Source organism: Anopheles bellator, chromosome 1 (genome assembly GCF_943735745.2).
Source record: "Anopheles bellator chromosome 1, idAnoBellAS_SP24_06.2, whole genome shotgun sequence".
Lineage (NCBI taxonomy): Eukaryota > Metazoa > Arthropoda > Insecta > Diptera > Culicidae > Anopheles > Anopheles bellator.
This window is the reverse complement of record NC_071285.1, coordinates 59981180-59998511: the sequence shown is the minus strand read 5'-3', so window position 1 is coordinate 59998511 and position 17332 is coordinate 59981180. Positions and strand designations below refer to the sequence as shown.

General features: G+C 53.9%; 1 protein-coding gene across 1 annotated transcript in view; it reads right to left on the bottom strand.

Annotated features, from left to right (window-relative positions):
• The window catches only part of LOC131216038 (BMP-binding endothelial regulator protein), a 43179-nt gene extending 28982 nt beyond the window's left edge, over positions 1-14197 (bottom strand). Inside the window, exons 1-3 of the mRNA XM_058210436.1 lie at positions 14120-14197; positions 4073-4304; positions 290-366 (exon numbers count right to left, since the gene is read on the bottom strand). Coding sequence (XP_058066419.1) covers positions 290-366; positions 4073-4304; positions 14120-14197 — 387 coding nt within the window. The remainder of the gene's footprint in view (positions 1-289; positions 367-4072; positions 4305-14119) is intronic.
• Between the last annotated feature and the right edge of the window lie 3135 nt (positions 14198-17332).

Sequence of the window (17332 nt, the reverse complement as noted above, 5' to 3'; positions counted from 1 at the left end):
GGCCGCCATTAAGAACCGAACCTGGCGCCGGAAGACGGACACTTCAAATTGATCACCAGCGGTGCTGGCGACAGCCGCACCGACTGTAATGGATTGAAGGCTAAGAAAAGCCATTGCCGGTTCCGATACCTGCCGAAGGGTCCTGCGCGCTGGAGTGGATGGGGCACCAAACAGGACTACGGCGATGGCGAGGACGTCATGTGTCGTCCGTAGAAGAAACGGTCAGAAACCGGAACGAATGAGCAGCCTAAAAAAACAATAAACTTCGACCGTCGATACGGCCACTTACCTTGCAGATACACTTGAAGCACGGCATGCTGATCCTGACCTCTTCTCCCTCGTTCGTACACGGTTCCCGGTATCCAGCTGTGGGACGAAACAAGAACGGAAAAATTTCTGTTGTTTAAATACACAAAAAATCCTTTTTTAATGGAACGAACATATTCATTCATGGTGGGCACTTCAGGCACTTCAAAAACAGCCGCACAAATGGAGGTCGACGAAGAGGGTTCCTACAAAATGGAAGCGCCTGTCAACGGTGCCAATGCTTTGAAATAACAGAGCAATAACCATGCGTACCAAAGTAGGCTCGTCACATTAGCATCACCACAGTCCGAAGGTGTGTCTCCGCCATTCTCTGACTCAGTCTCAGTAGACGGGCGCTATTACAATTCAGTGCACAAATACTCGCCGCCGGCGGCAGTTAGTGACCACTCGACTCGCTGTTTGTTTGCTCGCTTTTTGATGCGATTTTGCGTAGCGCTAATTCGAGGCGCTCTTGAGGTGACCATTTGCGGTGGCGTGAAATATGGCATAAACTGAGGCCGACTTCAAACGAAACCGACCCATTTGAAGCGCCCCGTTAGCATCCCGAAAACGGCGGCCAACGCACTAGTGGACAGTATGAAATCATCGCCGAACAGAGGAGCGCCAAAAAGTCACTGATCGGTGTGTTTCGTGGACAAAACATCGGACTAAACCTCAGGTCCCGATATGGCCGCACCGATCCGCGAGTGTGTGAGTATATGTGCGGCTGACCATTTATCACAGCGAACCTGGGGAGGACTCTTGACGGGACCTGTCACACGAGCGAACGGCCCGGTGCGCCGTCGGTTGGCGTCGGTCATATTTCGGTCCGAAAATAAATCAAAGTATTTATTTTTAATGCTCCGCGGGAGCTATTTTTAGCCCATGATACCGTTTCTTTCTCTTCCTTCGCAAGCCGGTTTCCGTGGGTGGACACTGTGTTTGTGTGTATGTCCAGAGAAAGTCCGTTTTTATGCTTGTAGAAAATTTCATGGACCACTCCGAGCCGAAGTGGAATGTGTTTTCTGCCGCCCTATCCCAGGTGAATTGAGGACTCCGTGCGAAATCGGCAAGAAAATAATCCGAATCCGAGCTCACACGTGGTGGACGACGTCAGCGGTCCCCCCAACCCCGGGAGGCCAGCCGATCCTCGAGCGACCCCTCCGAGCGGCCGGTTGTTTGCTGAGATTACTGACCAGAGCCCCAGTTGTTTGTATCCGGCTCCGGGGGCCAACCCCTTATTAGCTTCTTTGCTCTGGAGCAGCTCTACTGACGTCACGCCGAACCTGGTCCGGCCGTCACGAACCCATGTTTTCGGGTAAGGCGGAAGTTGTGCACCCGTGTCAGCTGTGGGTGGGACCGCTACTGGATCGGAATACAAATTGTGATACGAAAAGCAAACAGGATTATCACCCGATTCTCTCCCTGGCTTCCAGCTCCTTGCCCGGCTTAACGGCTCCTCGGTGCCGGCAGAACACATATTTAGTGTTCACACTTCGGTCGTCTTCCGAGGCCTTTTGCGGCCTCGTATCCGATAGCTGGGAATGCGTCTCTTGGCGTGCGATAAGCAATAAGCGTCCCACCTAGAAGAAGTTGTACGGTGCAACAAAGTTGTACGGGTCGTGCCATGAATGAACCGGATTCTGGGGCAGCGCTGTGCATCTGCAGGGCTGCGTGTGTTCCGGAGTTCCTGTCGCGAATGTCAATAGCAGCTCCCCGCTGTTTGCGCTCCGGTTGACAGCACTCGCCGTGCCGGGCGGCGCTGGCGAAGCGAGGTAAACAAACCTGCCGCCTTCCGTCCTCGGAAACGGACAAGCTGTACCAATAGTAATAAAAGTAGCAACAATAATAGGCACGCCAAGCGCACTGAAGGTGAGTCACGGAAAGATGACGTTCACATGAGCGACGATGACGACAGACGCCCCGACACCCGGCGACAGCAACAGGGACGGCTAGCGTCGCGGTTTTCTCTTTTTGCCAAATATTTACATCCTCGCCGCCGTTCGGGAGACATTGACTTTGACGGTGTACGTCAGAACTTTTCCCACACTTTCCGCCGCATCATTAACTGTGTCTCTGTGTCGCGTTTTGGGCAGCGGGTGCATAGTTTGTAGTTGGAACCGGAAGTTTGCACTGGCTGCAAGTGGAAGCCTCACCACTGTCCACAAAGTTGCTGCGGCCCGCGTACGTAATGTCTCCCCACGATGGAGCACTGGGCGCTCCGGGGACGCTGGAGAACTTGAAACCAGCAACGAAAGATGCGGCTGAAAGGTAGGCGTCCATGTTGTGGCCCGAGATCCCAATCCAGATCGGACAAGGTCGATAGTGCAGATACGTGCCTATCCGCCGATCGTCGTGATGCTCGTCTCGTGAAACATATTTTCCTATCGCTGTTTTCCTTTTGCACAAAAACGCAAGGGAAAATACATTTTAAACAGCGATGACACCGCACGGCCAGCCCTAGGGCGGCCATCAGATGGGCCGAGGTGATGGAACTGATAAGCATCGAAGCGACATCATTGCAGCAAGGCACGAAATCGCATTGTAGCCTTCAACACCTCGCTCGCAAGATGTATGCAGCCCTCTTCAGCCTTGGCGCGCCGGTGGACAGGAACTAGGGGTCCGGAATACCAGTCCCAGCAGTCATTAATTGCCACGTTTCCCAACGCCGTTCGCCGGGACAAGTCGCTGCAACAGGCGTCATTAAAATGGCCAGCAGAGCCCCACCAACATCAGACACCTTTTATCAAAAACGATTAACGAAAGTTTACGCGAACCGCGTCCCCGCGGCCGATCGCGGTCCGTGCCATTGCCAACAAGTCCGATCGTGAACGGCACACACGTCCGTGGGTTCGCCAACCCCAGGCGCGATAAGATGCTGTGGATAAGACACTAACCAAGCCACGGCCGATGGGAAGTTTCCCAGACGGCATCGTTCGTCGTTCGTAAACATGATGTTGCCGTTTACGGGCCCTCGCTGCCTTTCTGGCTCTCTTTCGGAGCGACCGTAAACAAAGTCTGATGAGGACTTGATAAACCGTGACAAAAGCGCTAATCCCGTACTGGTTTCTGTTAAACTTAAAAAGGGGGACATTATATTCTTGTGCACAAAGGTCACAAAAGCGCAACTGTTGACCTACACGAAACGAAGTCAGTGTATAAATTGATGGTAGTTTGGGGTCCATTGAACTTGAGGCAATTAATTCCGCCAATTGGACATCCACCTGCGGAACACGAAATGTCAAAAGCAACTATGTCCGTATTTCGCCCGAAAGATATGGAATCCCAGTCCAGTCGCAACCCTCCCGGGGTGTGTTTGAGGTTGGCCCGAAATGTCGTCTGCCTCCAGCCGAATGCGTTATTGGAAGGATGCCGGACGTTTATGTTTTTCGGTGTGCGTTTTCCTGCATTCCACAGCGAGTCTGAAGACAAACGCACAAAAAAACACAGAAAAACTGTCGAAACCATCATCCAGCATCCGGTGTCTTTCTCGATCGCCCATTACGTATGAACCATCCTTTCACCGTTTCACCGTTTCGTATGTTTTCCTCCGTCAGCACCGGTGCAAGTGAAAGGAATGTGCCACGCGTGTCAATTCGCTTTCCCGATGTTCCGCGCGACTTGTCCTTTTTGTGCCTTGTTTGCGAACGAATAAAATTTCATCTCGAAATAAATATGCATTCGGTCAATCAGGCGGAATGAAAACCGGTGCACAAGAGAGCGTTGCTTGAACTTAATGCTACAGAAGACGGCCGATAAAACTTACATAAAGAAGCACTGGCCTTCGCTTGTCGCACCATGCCCGCAAGGATCACCGCAGCCGCCAGCAGGATGCTTAGGCTCGGTCGGCCGGGTGTACCGGAACGCACCATGTTGCCGCGAAGTCGTGCCGGTGGCTGGTCGGGGTTCTGTAGCTGGCTCGACACACGGCCGTCGCCAAGCCGTGCCAAGCAGCAACCGATGTCTGGCTCCGTGCCGTCGTTATCGTGATGGTCGCACTGTAAATCGAAGAACGAAGTAACGCATTGATTAGAATGTAGCCGAAGAAACCCCTCCGAGAGTTGTGGCAAGAGTGGAGTTCTCGAACTCCAAGAGGCCTGTCCGGACCTCGCCGCTGGATCAGCTGCTGGAGGCGAGTGAAAACATTACAAAAAACAAACACCACTATTAGATAAATCTGGCATTTCATCGGCGCGCCAATGAAGACGAAACGTTGGACGGCGCGTTAAGTATGCGAAGGAGCGAAGAGCAACAAACGGGTGCAGGCACGGAACCGGTGCGAGGCACGACAAACAACAACAAACCCCTCAGCCCCGCTCGAGGGCGCTTGAAGTGGGCCAGAAGTCTTGTGACTCTTGAAGCCGCGGAGAAAAACACGCTGGACGCAAATTCGAAGACGCTCCGTTCGTTTCCTGTGGAAAGGAGCTACCCAACACCGTAAGGAACCAAACGTTCACCAAAGCGTGGTTCGGCAGGACCCGCGGTTCTCAAGTGGACGAGACGTGGACGAGTCGATAGCTTCTTCAAGCACCTCCGGCTTCGGCCGCCCGTACCTAATCCGTTCTGTTTCCGTTCTACACTTGTAGCTAATTGAACGCGAACGGCCGAGCGTCTTTTTTTCGCTGTAGAGGTATTGAAAATTCTCCGAAAAACTCACTCTCGGTCCAGCATATCTGCTCGGCCTCAAGCTTCAAGAGCAACCGTGTGCTGTTGACGTGTGTATCGCGGCGTATATCAGTGTCAAGGTGCTTAGATAACAGTTTGGAAACACATCATGCAGACCGAACACTGAAACCCCCATCCTGTCGGGCGTCAAGTGAGCGTTCAATAGACACGGAATGTGCCTATGCGCACCACCCTGCGCACACAAGAACACACACCTGCCACGACGGCTCAAGAAACTGCACCGTGCCGGTGAAGCTGCAGTCGGTGCGAGTGGCTAAATCAATCAAACGTCCACGGCGGAGCGGCCAAGGATAAGAGAATGCACATAATCAGCTGACCGCCCGTCATCCGTGTTCGCTGCCGAAAGGCGCAAGTGGCTGTCAGCAAGCAAATGGCAACATTGCATTGGCGTTGCAACATCGCTGCACTTAGACCAACCCACCAGCGGAGGGTTTGCGGTTTCTCGATCATCAACTCGCCGTGACGATCGACGAGCTTTTAATGGTGCTTATCAGTGGAATTAAAACCTCACCCAGACACAGGCGGCCAACCAAAACCCCCGACCGTGGCCTTTGATCAGCGAGCGCGCGACCTCCGCGAAAGGACTTCTTCCATGAATCATCATCGCGCGATGCTTGTCCGGGAGACTATTGAATGACTTGCAATGGACGGATGCGATGGATGGTGGCCAACAAGTAAATTTTTAACCACCGGCACTGCTAGTGGCAAATGCCACTCACACCAACGTCTTCCGTCGGAAGCGCAGAGCCGCACTTCGGGAACAGCGAAGGAACCATCCGAAGCTCCCCAGTGGCAGAAGCCGGCCCCTCTGCGCGCTTGAAAAGAAATCTTGTTTCGCTTGAACAATTTATTACACCCAATGGAACAGAAATCTAGGTCCCTAGGTTTATGCGCCCCGCGATCCCCCCAAGCGTCGCCCGGGCTGGTAATAGATCTGCAGATTAAAAATTGAAAAAATCGCGCGCGCGCGCACACACAGACGAACTAGAGTCCAACCTTGCCGCGCGTATGTGTGTTCGGGCAAGGGGGCGAATGCTCGTGGTCCAATGATCATTAGTTCGCGCTGCTCATTAACCTCAAAGCTATGCATAGAAATCGAGCAGAGAGAGAGAGAGAGAGAGAGAGAGAGAGAGAGGGAAAGGGTGGTGTGTCTCTCTGGCAGACCTCGTGTTTTCCCTCCGTCGACACATTCTTTCGGTCCAGCTGATGAGCAATAAATCGTTGGCGATTAGACGCATCGGGGGAGCGAGAGGGCACATCCAAGAGTAGTATCCTCGGACGGACCATCTTTCCCGGCCAGCCGGTGCAGGAGTTCCAATAATCAAATCAATTACCCTATAAAGCTACCCAATCGCCCCGCGGGGTGGTGCGAGGAGCAGCGCCGGGAAGCCATAGGTTAGCAGGAAGCGGCCAAACGATAGACACGTAGACACGTCTATCGCACTGGCCAGGTATCGCTCGGAGTAATTTCGAAACGAAACAACAGGGCGGACATGGAGTCGATGACCAAATTAAGTCTTGATTGCATGAGCGCGAGCACGGTCCCGGGGGGAACCGGTAGTCGCTGGTCGGGACGGGGGGGGCAAATTAAACGCAACAGCCCCGACGCAGCGTACCGAGCGTGGGAGCCTGACCAGACTCCTGGGCCCTGGCGGCACAGGAAACCCGAGTTCCGGGTCCGAGGCTTCGGTTCTTTGTGCTTCTTCTGCGCTTGCCCGGCACCGGACCGAGCACTGAGCAGTGAAGTCATTCTAGCAAATAGCTATCTCATCAACCACGGACCGCGGGCGGTTTAGATTAGATCGAGATCGCCACGCGTTGGGGTTGCCTTGGGTCCACCTTTCCTTTTTTTCTTTTCCGTTGCCACCACCATTCAGCACCATTTAGTTGGCCGGTGGCGGCACACAAAGACACTTCGGACACACTGTCGGTGGGGGTTGCATGCGCATCGGTAGACTAAACACCGTTTCCAGTAAGTGGTCCCGAGCTGGGTAATTACAAGCGATACAACAATCGGCGCCGGTGCACCTCGCACTGCCTCGGGCACCGCAAAGCCGTCCGCGGGACCGATTCTCGCTGGCTACTAAGCGAATGCGATCTACGCCGGGCGCACTACCTACCTTTCAGTAATCGAATTAACCCAACGATCGGCTCTACAGTTCCATTGCAGTCCGCGTGCATGTGTGCGTTCGCGAAGGATTCTAGTTTACCTATAGCCGGTTGATAGCAACAACATAGAAATATCGGGACATTTTCCCACACCGACACACACGGGTATTCCCGCTTTCACACCTGTAGCAATTCAATTTGTGGAATTTCACACATTTTGGCGGTGGCGACATTGAATGTGGCCGATGGGAAAGGAAAGACCCACTCGCAATGACCGCGATTGGTTTGAGAACCAAAGGAGCAAACGGGTAGTACTGCTCCCGACGCAACCTGCCATAATGTCCGCCGGACTCTTTGCTGCTCCTCCCGACTCTACTGGGGCCGGGGTTTTCAGACCATAAAAATCTCACACGCGTAGAACCGATGGCGCGTGTTTGCCCACTTACGCAACGTTCCGGCACAGCCGGCTGGAAGTAATGATGCCATCGATCACAGAGCGACCTCCGCCATTGTCGAGGCATTAGAAGAGGCTGTCGAGGTTAAGAGCGGGCCCCGGCATCGAGGGAAATCTCTGCCGCTCTCTGGCAAACAATCTGACCGAATGCGTGCATGCGGCGCGGCAAACATACTACCAATAACAGAAATAACACTAAAAATAACAATTAGCATTCAAATCTTTTCCCCTAAGGCTGCCCATGGACAGACGGCGAAGAAGCAGCGAAACACAAAACAGTGGCCCCGCGGCCGCCGGTGGGTCGTTAATTAAGACATTAAATGCGAACGAGTGTGCATGCATAAATGTATCGTCTTGAACGCCGTCATCTTAATTGCCGCTTCGGTTTCGGCCGCAATCCGTCCTCTCGGCGGCGTAGTGCCACGTCTGCGGACCACGGGACCGGCTTCTGTGCACCACTTGGGCCAGCTTCTTCAGCTTCAACTTCGCCCATTTGCGTTTTCGATAAATTTTTATGCCACATTTCCTCGCCTCGACCGACGATCGTCATCTCACGATCGTCATCAGCGACACCAAGAGCTATTCGTACTATTGTGTTTCTTTCTATTTGTTTTGTTTTATTTTTTCTCCCCACAAACTAGTTTCCCTTCTTTCTCACTTCGTTTTATGGCCAGCGGGGCGGCGGCCCGCACGGACCGAGCAGTGAAATATGTGCTACCGAGTTTTGCTGCCCAACTTTATGTTCGGGCCCAACACCGTGCTCAAAACTGCTGCGAAAACTTGTTGTTATAAGTTTTTAACCCACTCCCAGTCACAAAGTTCGCTCCGGAGCAGGGCAATCCGATGCCACCCCCCAAAATGCTCATTAGAATTCGTGACACGCGAGATGCGTAACGAAACAACCAACACTAATTCGGCTCCAGACGAGGCTATGGGGCATGAAATAATTGGTTCGAGCAAAGACCCCAAGATGTATTTAATTGTTTGCCCAACGTCTTCAATGCTTCTCCGCCGGTTTTGCGGGAATGACTGAGCGAAATGAGGGTCCAGCGCGGCTGCTTTCTTCAAACGGAAGGCCTTCGATCCGGGTCCAGGGAACCATCGCTCCAGAACACGAAGCCGGAAGCGACTGCCGAAGGGCGCGACAGGTCGTTAGAGGTCCGAAACGCCTCAAATTAAACTCGAATAAAGCGCACATTAAACTGGCCGCGCGGCTTCGCGGCCTGCTCGCACCAGCTGTAACTATCCGGAAACATCGAATCAAATCATAACTTATGCTGCTGATTTTATGATGCCGCCATTCGCGTGAAATAAACATAGGCCACAGCGAAAAGGGGGGCCTTCGCGTCGTAAATCAGCGACGTTGATAGAGCAGCGCTGCTCCGAAAGTAACACCAGACCCCCTCCTGCAGACTGCGGCCCTGACGGTTCAAGGCAGTACCGCGACGACGACTCAAGACGTAGTCGGTAGCGACAAATCAAAAACGTGAAATCGAAATATCCGACCAACGAAACGTCACGCAGGCGACACTTGAGTGCTGGCCAGGGTGGTGGGCAAGCAAGCAATTCCCCGTGCGTGGCCGAACTGAAGATCCATCATCGACAGCGCGCAGACAAGCTGCGTGGCGTACGGGGCTACTTCAGAACACCTGATCGTGCGAATCATCGCACCCCACGGTGTCCGCGAAGCGCGTTGTGCGCGATATGTTGCCGCCGCCGCCGCCGCCGGGCCACGAGACGCAGCGAGGAGGAGCCGGCAGCTCGCACGCTAAGCATACACTCAGGAATTATGAGGAAGTAAATATTTATACACCTGTTAATTATTCCACGCCGCGCGACCGTTGCCGGGAGTGGCGAGTGTTTCCGCGCGGCGGCCCAGCGTTCCCAGCTGGGACGGTGCGCCGAGGAGCGACTGTGAAGCGGCAGACAGTGCGTAGCCTTTAGCTCGCAGATCCCGGCTCACAGCGCTCCAGACGGAAGCCCGTGGTCGGAGGGCGCGGGGTAAGAGATGCGCTCCCGGTGGCCAAGACCAAAAAGGCCCATCTAATCGCAACGATGGACGCTGACACGTACGGGGCACTGTCAAGCGTTGGGGGGGACCCGTCGGAAGGGATCTGCCGTCTACCGCGACACGACCCGTGCTGGATGATAGATGTCTGACGAGAATCGATAGCTTGCCAGGCGTCACCTGCTGATACTGAAGAGCGCGGTTTCCGCGCAGACTTGGCGGATGTTGATCTGACCGCAGCATCAGCCCGCGAGCGGGGTATCCGGAGTGTCTGCCAAACCTCTGCCCCGCAACGACGAGAAGGTCAATGTTTATTTGGAGAACCCGGCACCCGTTGCGTACATTTCGCGGCTGCGTTCGCACCACTCGGACCGGAGCATGTTTAGCAGTGGCCTTCTCTCGTTGATGCGTCGAATTTGCCCGCGTCTAATTAGCCACACACCCGGTGTCGGGCAAGTGGCACGTTTCAGCCACCAGACGGCCGGGCCAAGTACTATTTGATCTATTTTGCGTAGAACGTAAAACTTTGCATCAGTGTTTTCCGGTATCCTACCAGCAGCAACGGAGAGGGGACAATTTGGCTTCTCCGATCGATACCCGACGCTCATAAATAACGGCGAACCACGCATCTGTCGATCGTTCGAACGCTGGTTCGAACCCATAATTATCCGGGGGTCCCGCGGGGTGATGGATGGAAAAACTTTTCGGGTCCCTTTTAACGGTTGATAAACGGCCGTCGCTTTATGTTACGCTCGAGTCGTAACGATACTGCCACGACATTTAGATATCTGGCCATTTGCGACTGGACTGGGCCATTTGCGGCCACTCACCCCGTCTGGGGCCGTTATTACCGTGACTTCTTGGGAAGATAAATAAATCTACAGCCTCGGGATGGTTAACAAAAAATGGTTGGAAAAAATCATAAATTGCCTTCGATGCACATTGGCCATTCCATAAATTACTGATCTTTGGCGGGCTGCAGTGGCCGCACCCGATAACAGGTTCAGTAGTGCACGGTTCGGTTGCACATTTTCGTTTCAAATGGCTTTCTCGGGCGCCATAAAACCCTCACATAAATTGAGGGCCCTTAGGTAGGTATCGGTTACAGACATATTTGTCCACAAGCATAACCGCCGCTGCACGGTTGCCAATTTTCCACACGGTCCGCCGTTCTGGCCGGACAGTCGTCATAAACCAGAACCCATTAAATTGCCAACGCCAATTCACCGATACTAGAAGATAGATCGCTTACTATGTAGCAGTAGCCGAATGGTCAGTGGCCATGGTGGCCCGTGCAACTCGATACACGGTCATAGAGCCAGTCTCCTGCGGCTAGGGCCACGCAGTTGAAGTGATTCCAAGACCGCAACCACACACGCGGACTCGTTAGTGGCCGCGCGGTCCATCAGCTACCGGATTTGGTTTCAGCCCTTCACCGACGGCGGACCGCGGAAACCACAGTAAGTGATAGGTGAAAGGACACTCTCGTCGAAGGGCCATCGAGTGGTCTAAGGACATGGCGTAAAGGAAAACGGCGCGTAAGCGGGAGCGATGCAGCGAGTCTGCAGGATCGGCCGGGAAACGGGTCAAGAACTGGCCTCGGTTCGAACGCCAGCTGCGGGGTTCAATTCCGCAGATTGAATTAAAGCTCAATTTAGCTGCTTGTTTATTTTAGCTCAGTCTCCCTCTCGAACATCGCCATTCTGCGCCGTCCGCAATCCGCGCGCAACATTGTGTCGGAAACAAAGTTAACATCAGACGGCAGACAGGCCCCACGAGGCCACCAACCAGGCCGTACAATGGGGCTGCACAGGGGTCTTCGTTTTCGCACTGCACTGTGTCGGGCGGTACTTTTGCACATCTTTCCAATTCCCATTATTAGCCCTCCCCCCGGCCGGGGTGTCCGGGTGGATGGCGGGCGAATTAAATTTTCGTTTCCTACATCTGCATAATGTAAATGTTTAGATAGATGAAAATTATCTAATACTCTCCGTGCATGTGCTCGTGCGTGCATGTTGCCAGCGCCGGGGGTCGTGCACCGGAATCACAGATATCGTGCCCGGCGTGCTGGTGTACACACCATCGGCTGGCCGGCCGCTGGCAGGGAGAGTTTCTTTTCTTGGCGAACCTCTCGCTGCGCGAGATTCGGTTTAATTTGGTAAATCCATTTCAACAGCGCCAAGATAAAAGATACCAAAAACAGTACGGCACTCAAACGTGCCTCGTCGCCCGGTAGGTAGCGTCTCGAGATCCGGCTCCCCGTTGGTAACAAGCAGTTTTCTCCGAGGCACGAGAAAATACAAGCTTGAGAATAGAATATCTTATCTCTGCGCATCTCGGGTGTAATGGGCTGTGAAATATTCATAACCGTATGCAGATATACGAGCTGTCAAAAAGATCAAATCGCACGACCGCACTGTGACAAAGGCGTTCCGGGGACGAGGGCTCCAGCCAGCGAGACAACTATAATGTAAACGGGGCAAAGCTCCATTAAACTGCCATTGCGTTCGGGCGAATTCAAATGGCGAAGGAAAATCATTCGCCTCAAGGCGGGTGCGTATGGGGCGTGCAATTTAGTAGGAAAGTAACGACGCAGTAGTTGCACTAGTGAGGTGGAAGAACCATCCGAATGCCAATCAAATGGTGTTGCAGTTGCTTTCCGACAAATTGCAGCCACCATTAGCGCGACCGCAACCGCCGCCAGTATTCGCCTTCGGCTTGCCTTTGGGCGGTCGGCGAAGCTGGAAAAGAGTCCATCTTGATCCGCGTTGCGTTAGCCGCGGGCCACCGTAACTTTCTCATATGTAAACACACCGAGAGACCCTACGCAACAGCAACACGCCGCCGTGCACTTGTTCCGTTCCGGGCTCACCTTCTGTAAATCACTTCTAATTGCTTGTTTACACCATTAAATTAGTAGTACATTAGAGTCACGCCGAGCGACTCACGTTCCGGGCTTCATAAGCGCACGCGTGTATCGGGGGGTTGGAAAGAGCGAGAGCGGATTATCCGTGAAATGGCGTCGGCTTCGCAGTCGAATTCTCAGGTGGCAGTCGTGTGGGGCTCCGGGCTCCGGGCTCCGGGCTCCGATCGGCTGACGATCGAGAAGCGACCGGCTAACGAAATCGGGAAATTTATTGAATAAATAAATTTGAGCAACTAGAAGAGGCCACGGGCCACGGAGCCCTCGGAAAAGTGAACGCCTCAAGAGGCGGCCGCCATCATGCGTCGAGCGTTGAGCAACCGGCGAGCGATTATTTCCTCGTTGCAGGCGCAGGTGCACCATTCGTCCCGGAGCGCGCGCTCCCCACCGCCCGGTGGCCGCGTTTGTGTCGACATTGGCTTAGGCATTGGTTCGCTTCGAGCTCGCGAGCGTGGTAGTGAGCCCTTTTAAGATACCGCGAGACGAGACGCAAAATTAAGCGACTGCACCGTGGCCGTATGAATGCAATTGATCAACCGGCGGCTAAATATCGCCTCGCGAACGGGAACGCGCACTGGTACACTGGATGGGCCTGGTTTGCTTACCCTTAAACAAATTAAACCAATTGAGCTGCAATCAATACGTCGTAAAAGAGGAGCAATTTTGGTTTTGTTCGCTTTTTAGTGTGCACCGTGGCCAGTAAATCGGCCAGCGGTCACGAATTGATGCCAACAAGTGAGCCCAAAAGATTGTTTGATTGGCGACGCGTTCCGTGACACTGCGCACCCCGATCCACGGCAATGGGCACGGAAGGGGCATCGGTGCGGTCTCACTTCAAACGCAATTAGCGATATTTATTTGCCTGCCGTAGACTACTAATTTATCGACGAGCGTCGGGTTGAGAACCGACCCGCAGAGCACCGTTACGCACTCGCAGGGGAGTAGTAGCGCCGTCGACCAAGGGCGTGCGATTGTTTATGATTCGGCTTCAGTGCCGTCTAGGGAAACGTGTAAACGCGGAGTCGCCACGGAGTCGATCCAAGACACGCGTTATGCGTTACGGAGCCGACGCCGCTTTAAAGTGAAATATTAAAAGCGTAACGCCGATCGATCGGAGTGCAGACAGTTACGGCCCTATTGAGCGCCATTCACTGGGCCCATAAATTGGTGTAGAGGCGGGTTGGGGTCGACGTCGCCCATAAAAGAAAAACGATAATTGCCCGCGAGTGAGGAAAAATTTATGAACTATCGATGAGCAGCTTAAATATTACCTGATCAAAGAAACGATCCATACGATCGCCTAGACGCCGATCTTGATGGCTGATGGATGAGTATTGAAATGAATGCTTGTTATCGGACTGGCTCCAGCAGACTCTAGCCGTGCTTCGTAAGGGATACTTGAGCAAGACACGATCAAGAGACCGCTCCGGAGGCTTCGCCGCGTGAATCCAATTTGTTTTAAACTGCCAAAAATAAATTCGTCGCTCACTGGCGCGATAAGCCACGATGGTGCCAGCTCCGGGGCAGGATCTCACATGGCGCTACTAGTCGGCCACAGAGGACATTACGCCAGCCAGCAAGTACCAGTTTCGGGTGGCTGAAGGCAATTACTGGCGGCAGTAACAGCAATTACTTGCCGTGATAAGAATGTAAACGCCGTCAAACGGAAACGATCAAACACGGCCATCGGGCTGAAGTTCGGATTAGCCATGGCGCCCCCCCTCTGTTTCGAAACATATGTCCGATGCGTATTTAACACTAGGCTGTCGTCGCCTTCGGCCACGGATATTATCATAACGTCTACAAACCCCGTACACTGCGTGGAGTGTGAATAAGAAATCCATGAACCTTCAATTAATGCGACCAAAAACGTTGCTCCATTCCGCGCCGAGCTGTCGGCCTGCAAGACGGTGAAGAAATTGGTTCCAGTTCGACCACCGAACTGGTTCCGTGGTTTTCGAAATTCCGATCACGTGCGGCCATGCAGGTTGGCAACAAGCATCCACACGCGAAGGTGTCAAAAATCACCCGGCCGAACACAATGAACCCATAAAACAACGGGGAAACGCATTTTCAACGCAACTGACCGACTGTGGCGCAACCGATCCGCGCAGAATCATCGTGGCTTCGGCACGCTGGCCGATTAAAACTAGCCGCCTGATTGGCACACATTCCGCGTCCCTGTGTAATGGGGCTGATTTATTTCTTGCCACTTCGCCCGAATCCCGCTCCCATACTGTTCCCGCGGCGGCCGTGTCTATTTCTTCAGCCGTGCTGATCTCGATTCGATGTTTAGCTCATAAAACTCATCACTGTTTGATGTTTGGCTTCTCGCCTTAATTTGTTTACCAATAGTATGATTTTTGTTTGCCCGTTTGCTCGGCCCCCGGTTAGTAATCGCAACTCTCGGCGGTGGTTCCCGATGCTGCTCGAAGTTGTCGCACTCGATCGACGATCGTTGCTAAGGAGGCTGCTGGCGTGACCAGCCCACCGACCGTGTGTCACACGGGACGGCGCGCAATTTGCCACAATCAATCCGTCGTTTACGATCGAATGGCAACCAGTAGCATCTACTTCCTAGCCACTGCTCACGGGCGGTGCACACGTTGTACACGTTGCATAACGACCCGCGACCCGGTCGTAAGGAAGCGTGTAAGGAGAAACAAAAAATAATCTACTCCGGCCCGGAACCGGCGGCAGCGGTGGCCACCATCAGCTGGCAACCATTTTTCCCACTTCTTGATGCCATTTGACACCGACACCGGGTTGAGTAACTATCGGTCCCCAGTTTCCGGAAATGCTCCATTTGTGCCGCAGTGGCCGCTCCGCTGCTGTTTCGTTTTCGGATTTCGCAGACGGAGTAATGTGAGCCCCGGAGACTTTTTTACAACTCTCAACGTCTAAAGCGTGAATCGCCCGTTTGCGCTGACGGAGCAGACGACAATGTCAGCTGGCGCAAGGTGCGGCGGTCCCACCGGGCGGTAGCAAGGAGTCTTCGGGGGGACACTCCCGGCCGAAACGCGCCAACGTCGGGCAAAAGTTACGACGGTCGGATGCGCGTGGCCAGTAACGAGCCAGCCGGGAGGAAGTATAGCGCAATGCTGGCGGTGCATTAATGGGACCCCGTTTTTTTTTGCGACCCCGTGCGCGGGACCTTCATCAAGAATTTTTGTGGGTTACGCTGGCCAAAGTGCCTTCAATTCCGGCATTGCAACTTGATACGCTCACCGGGCTAGAGTTTCCACTCGAAGCATCGAGCGCCACCGGTCTGGCTCGACCATTACGCGTAATTCCGAACAGAACTGATGAGCCCAACGTTTCGCTACCGGAACTGACACTCGTCCTGAAGACACTACGTCACTGCACCGTGAGCCAGCGTTTTCTGTGTCGCTTATTCGAGAGAAGCGCGAGAGAGAGGGAGAGAAAAGAGTGATTTGGGTGGTTTGTGGGGCCTATAAACGTAGCCGTTTTGTGGCCACGGGAATCATCTTGAGTCCCACGCAGTCCTCCGGCACACTCGTGTTGGGCTTCGTCCTTTCCCTGGACACAAATAGACTCTAATCGCTCTTGGATCGCCTCGCTGGCAATTCCCTGCTTGTGGAGTCCACTTTTCGCCCACGCACGAAGGACAAGCATCAGTCGATGGTGGTCATCCGTCTGATGTGGTGTGGTTTTTTGAGGTCAGCTCCTTCGGACCCAGTGACCAGCGGCGAGGAACGGTGTTGGTGCATGTCCCGATGGGGAAAGCATGCAGCGAAGACAAAACAAGTGTTCAGTTAGAAGCTCGCGCCAAAGGTCGCGAAACTCTAAAGTGCTGTCGCCCGCCCGGACCACAGCGTGTGCGCGTGACATCATCATCTGGTGCGCCATCCAATACCGCTAACCGCCACGGCTCGGCCACTGGTTGGTGTGTGGATTGCGGTGTAGATTTCCTAATACACACACAGTCTCCAGTTTCCTGCATCTGTCGGCCCGCGGCCGACGTTTTCCCCTTTCGGGGCCCGGGGCGATTGTCAAAACAAAACACGCGCAAACACGCTGCCAGCGCCAGCGCCAGAGGGTGCGCGAGGGGCGCAACCCGCTCCCGGCCGCGTGCGGCGGCTGTGGTCGAAACCGCGAGCTGGAACCGCCATCTCCGGCAAACTGGATCCCGCGGGAGACTCACGTTTGGCGCCAGGCGCCAGGCGCAACGGATACGCCGCTTGGGTGCGAAACTTTGGACAAATGTTTATTCGCCTAAACTATTCTCTCGCCATTTAGAACGCCATTGTCAAATGATGTAATAACCATCGGAAAGGATATTTTACGATTGCGGCCAGGCGCGTCGGGGAATCGAAAACCTCGAAAATTTGAAACCCGGAGTCTGTCGCGACAACGGACGGAATCGATTGAACTGCGAGCGGATTAAGTAAACATCAAATATCTTCAACGTCTCCACACCGGAACAGGATCGGACGCGTCGCCGACGGAGGCCGTCGGCAAGAATCATAACGACGGCGTCACATGAATAAATAAACAAACAAAAATCCAGCACCGTCAGCCGTCGGCCCCGGCCCGGATGATGATGGCGATGATGACGATGGTGACGCGTAATGGCGATGAGTGGAGCAGCTGTTAATGGTTATGGTGAATCGAATCGATTGAACTGTCCCTCCCGGCCCGCAGCCAAGGCGTGCTAGTAGACGGAGTGTACCGCAAGACCCGTGCGGCGACCGGGACGCGGTTTCACCCGGCCATCGAGATGGCGCTAATTAACAATGAAATAGTTTCAATTAATAGCCGGGCGCGAAACAGCCGCGGCCGCGAATCACGACCGCGTCCTTGGGTCCGATCGTGGACCGAGCGG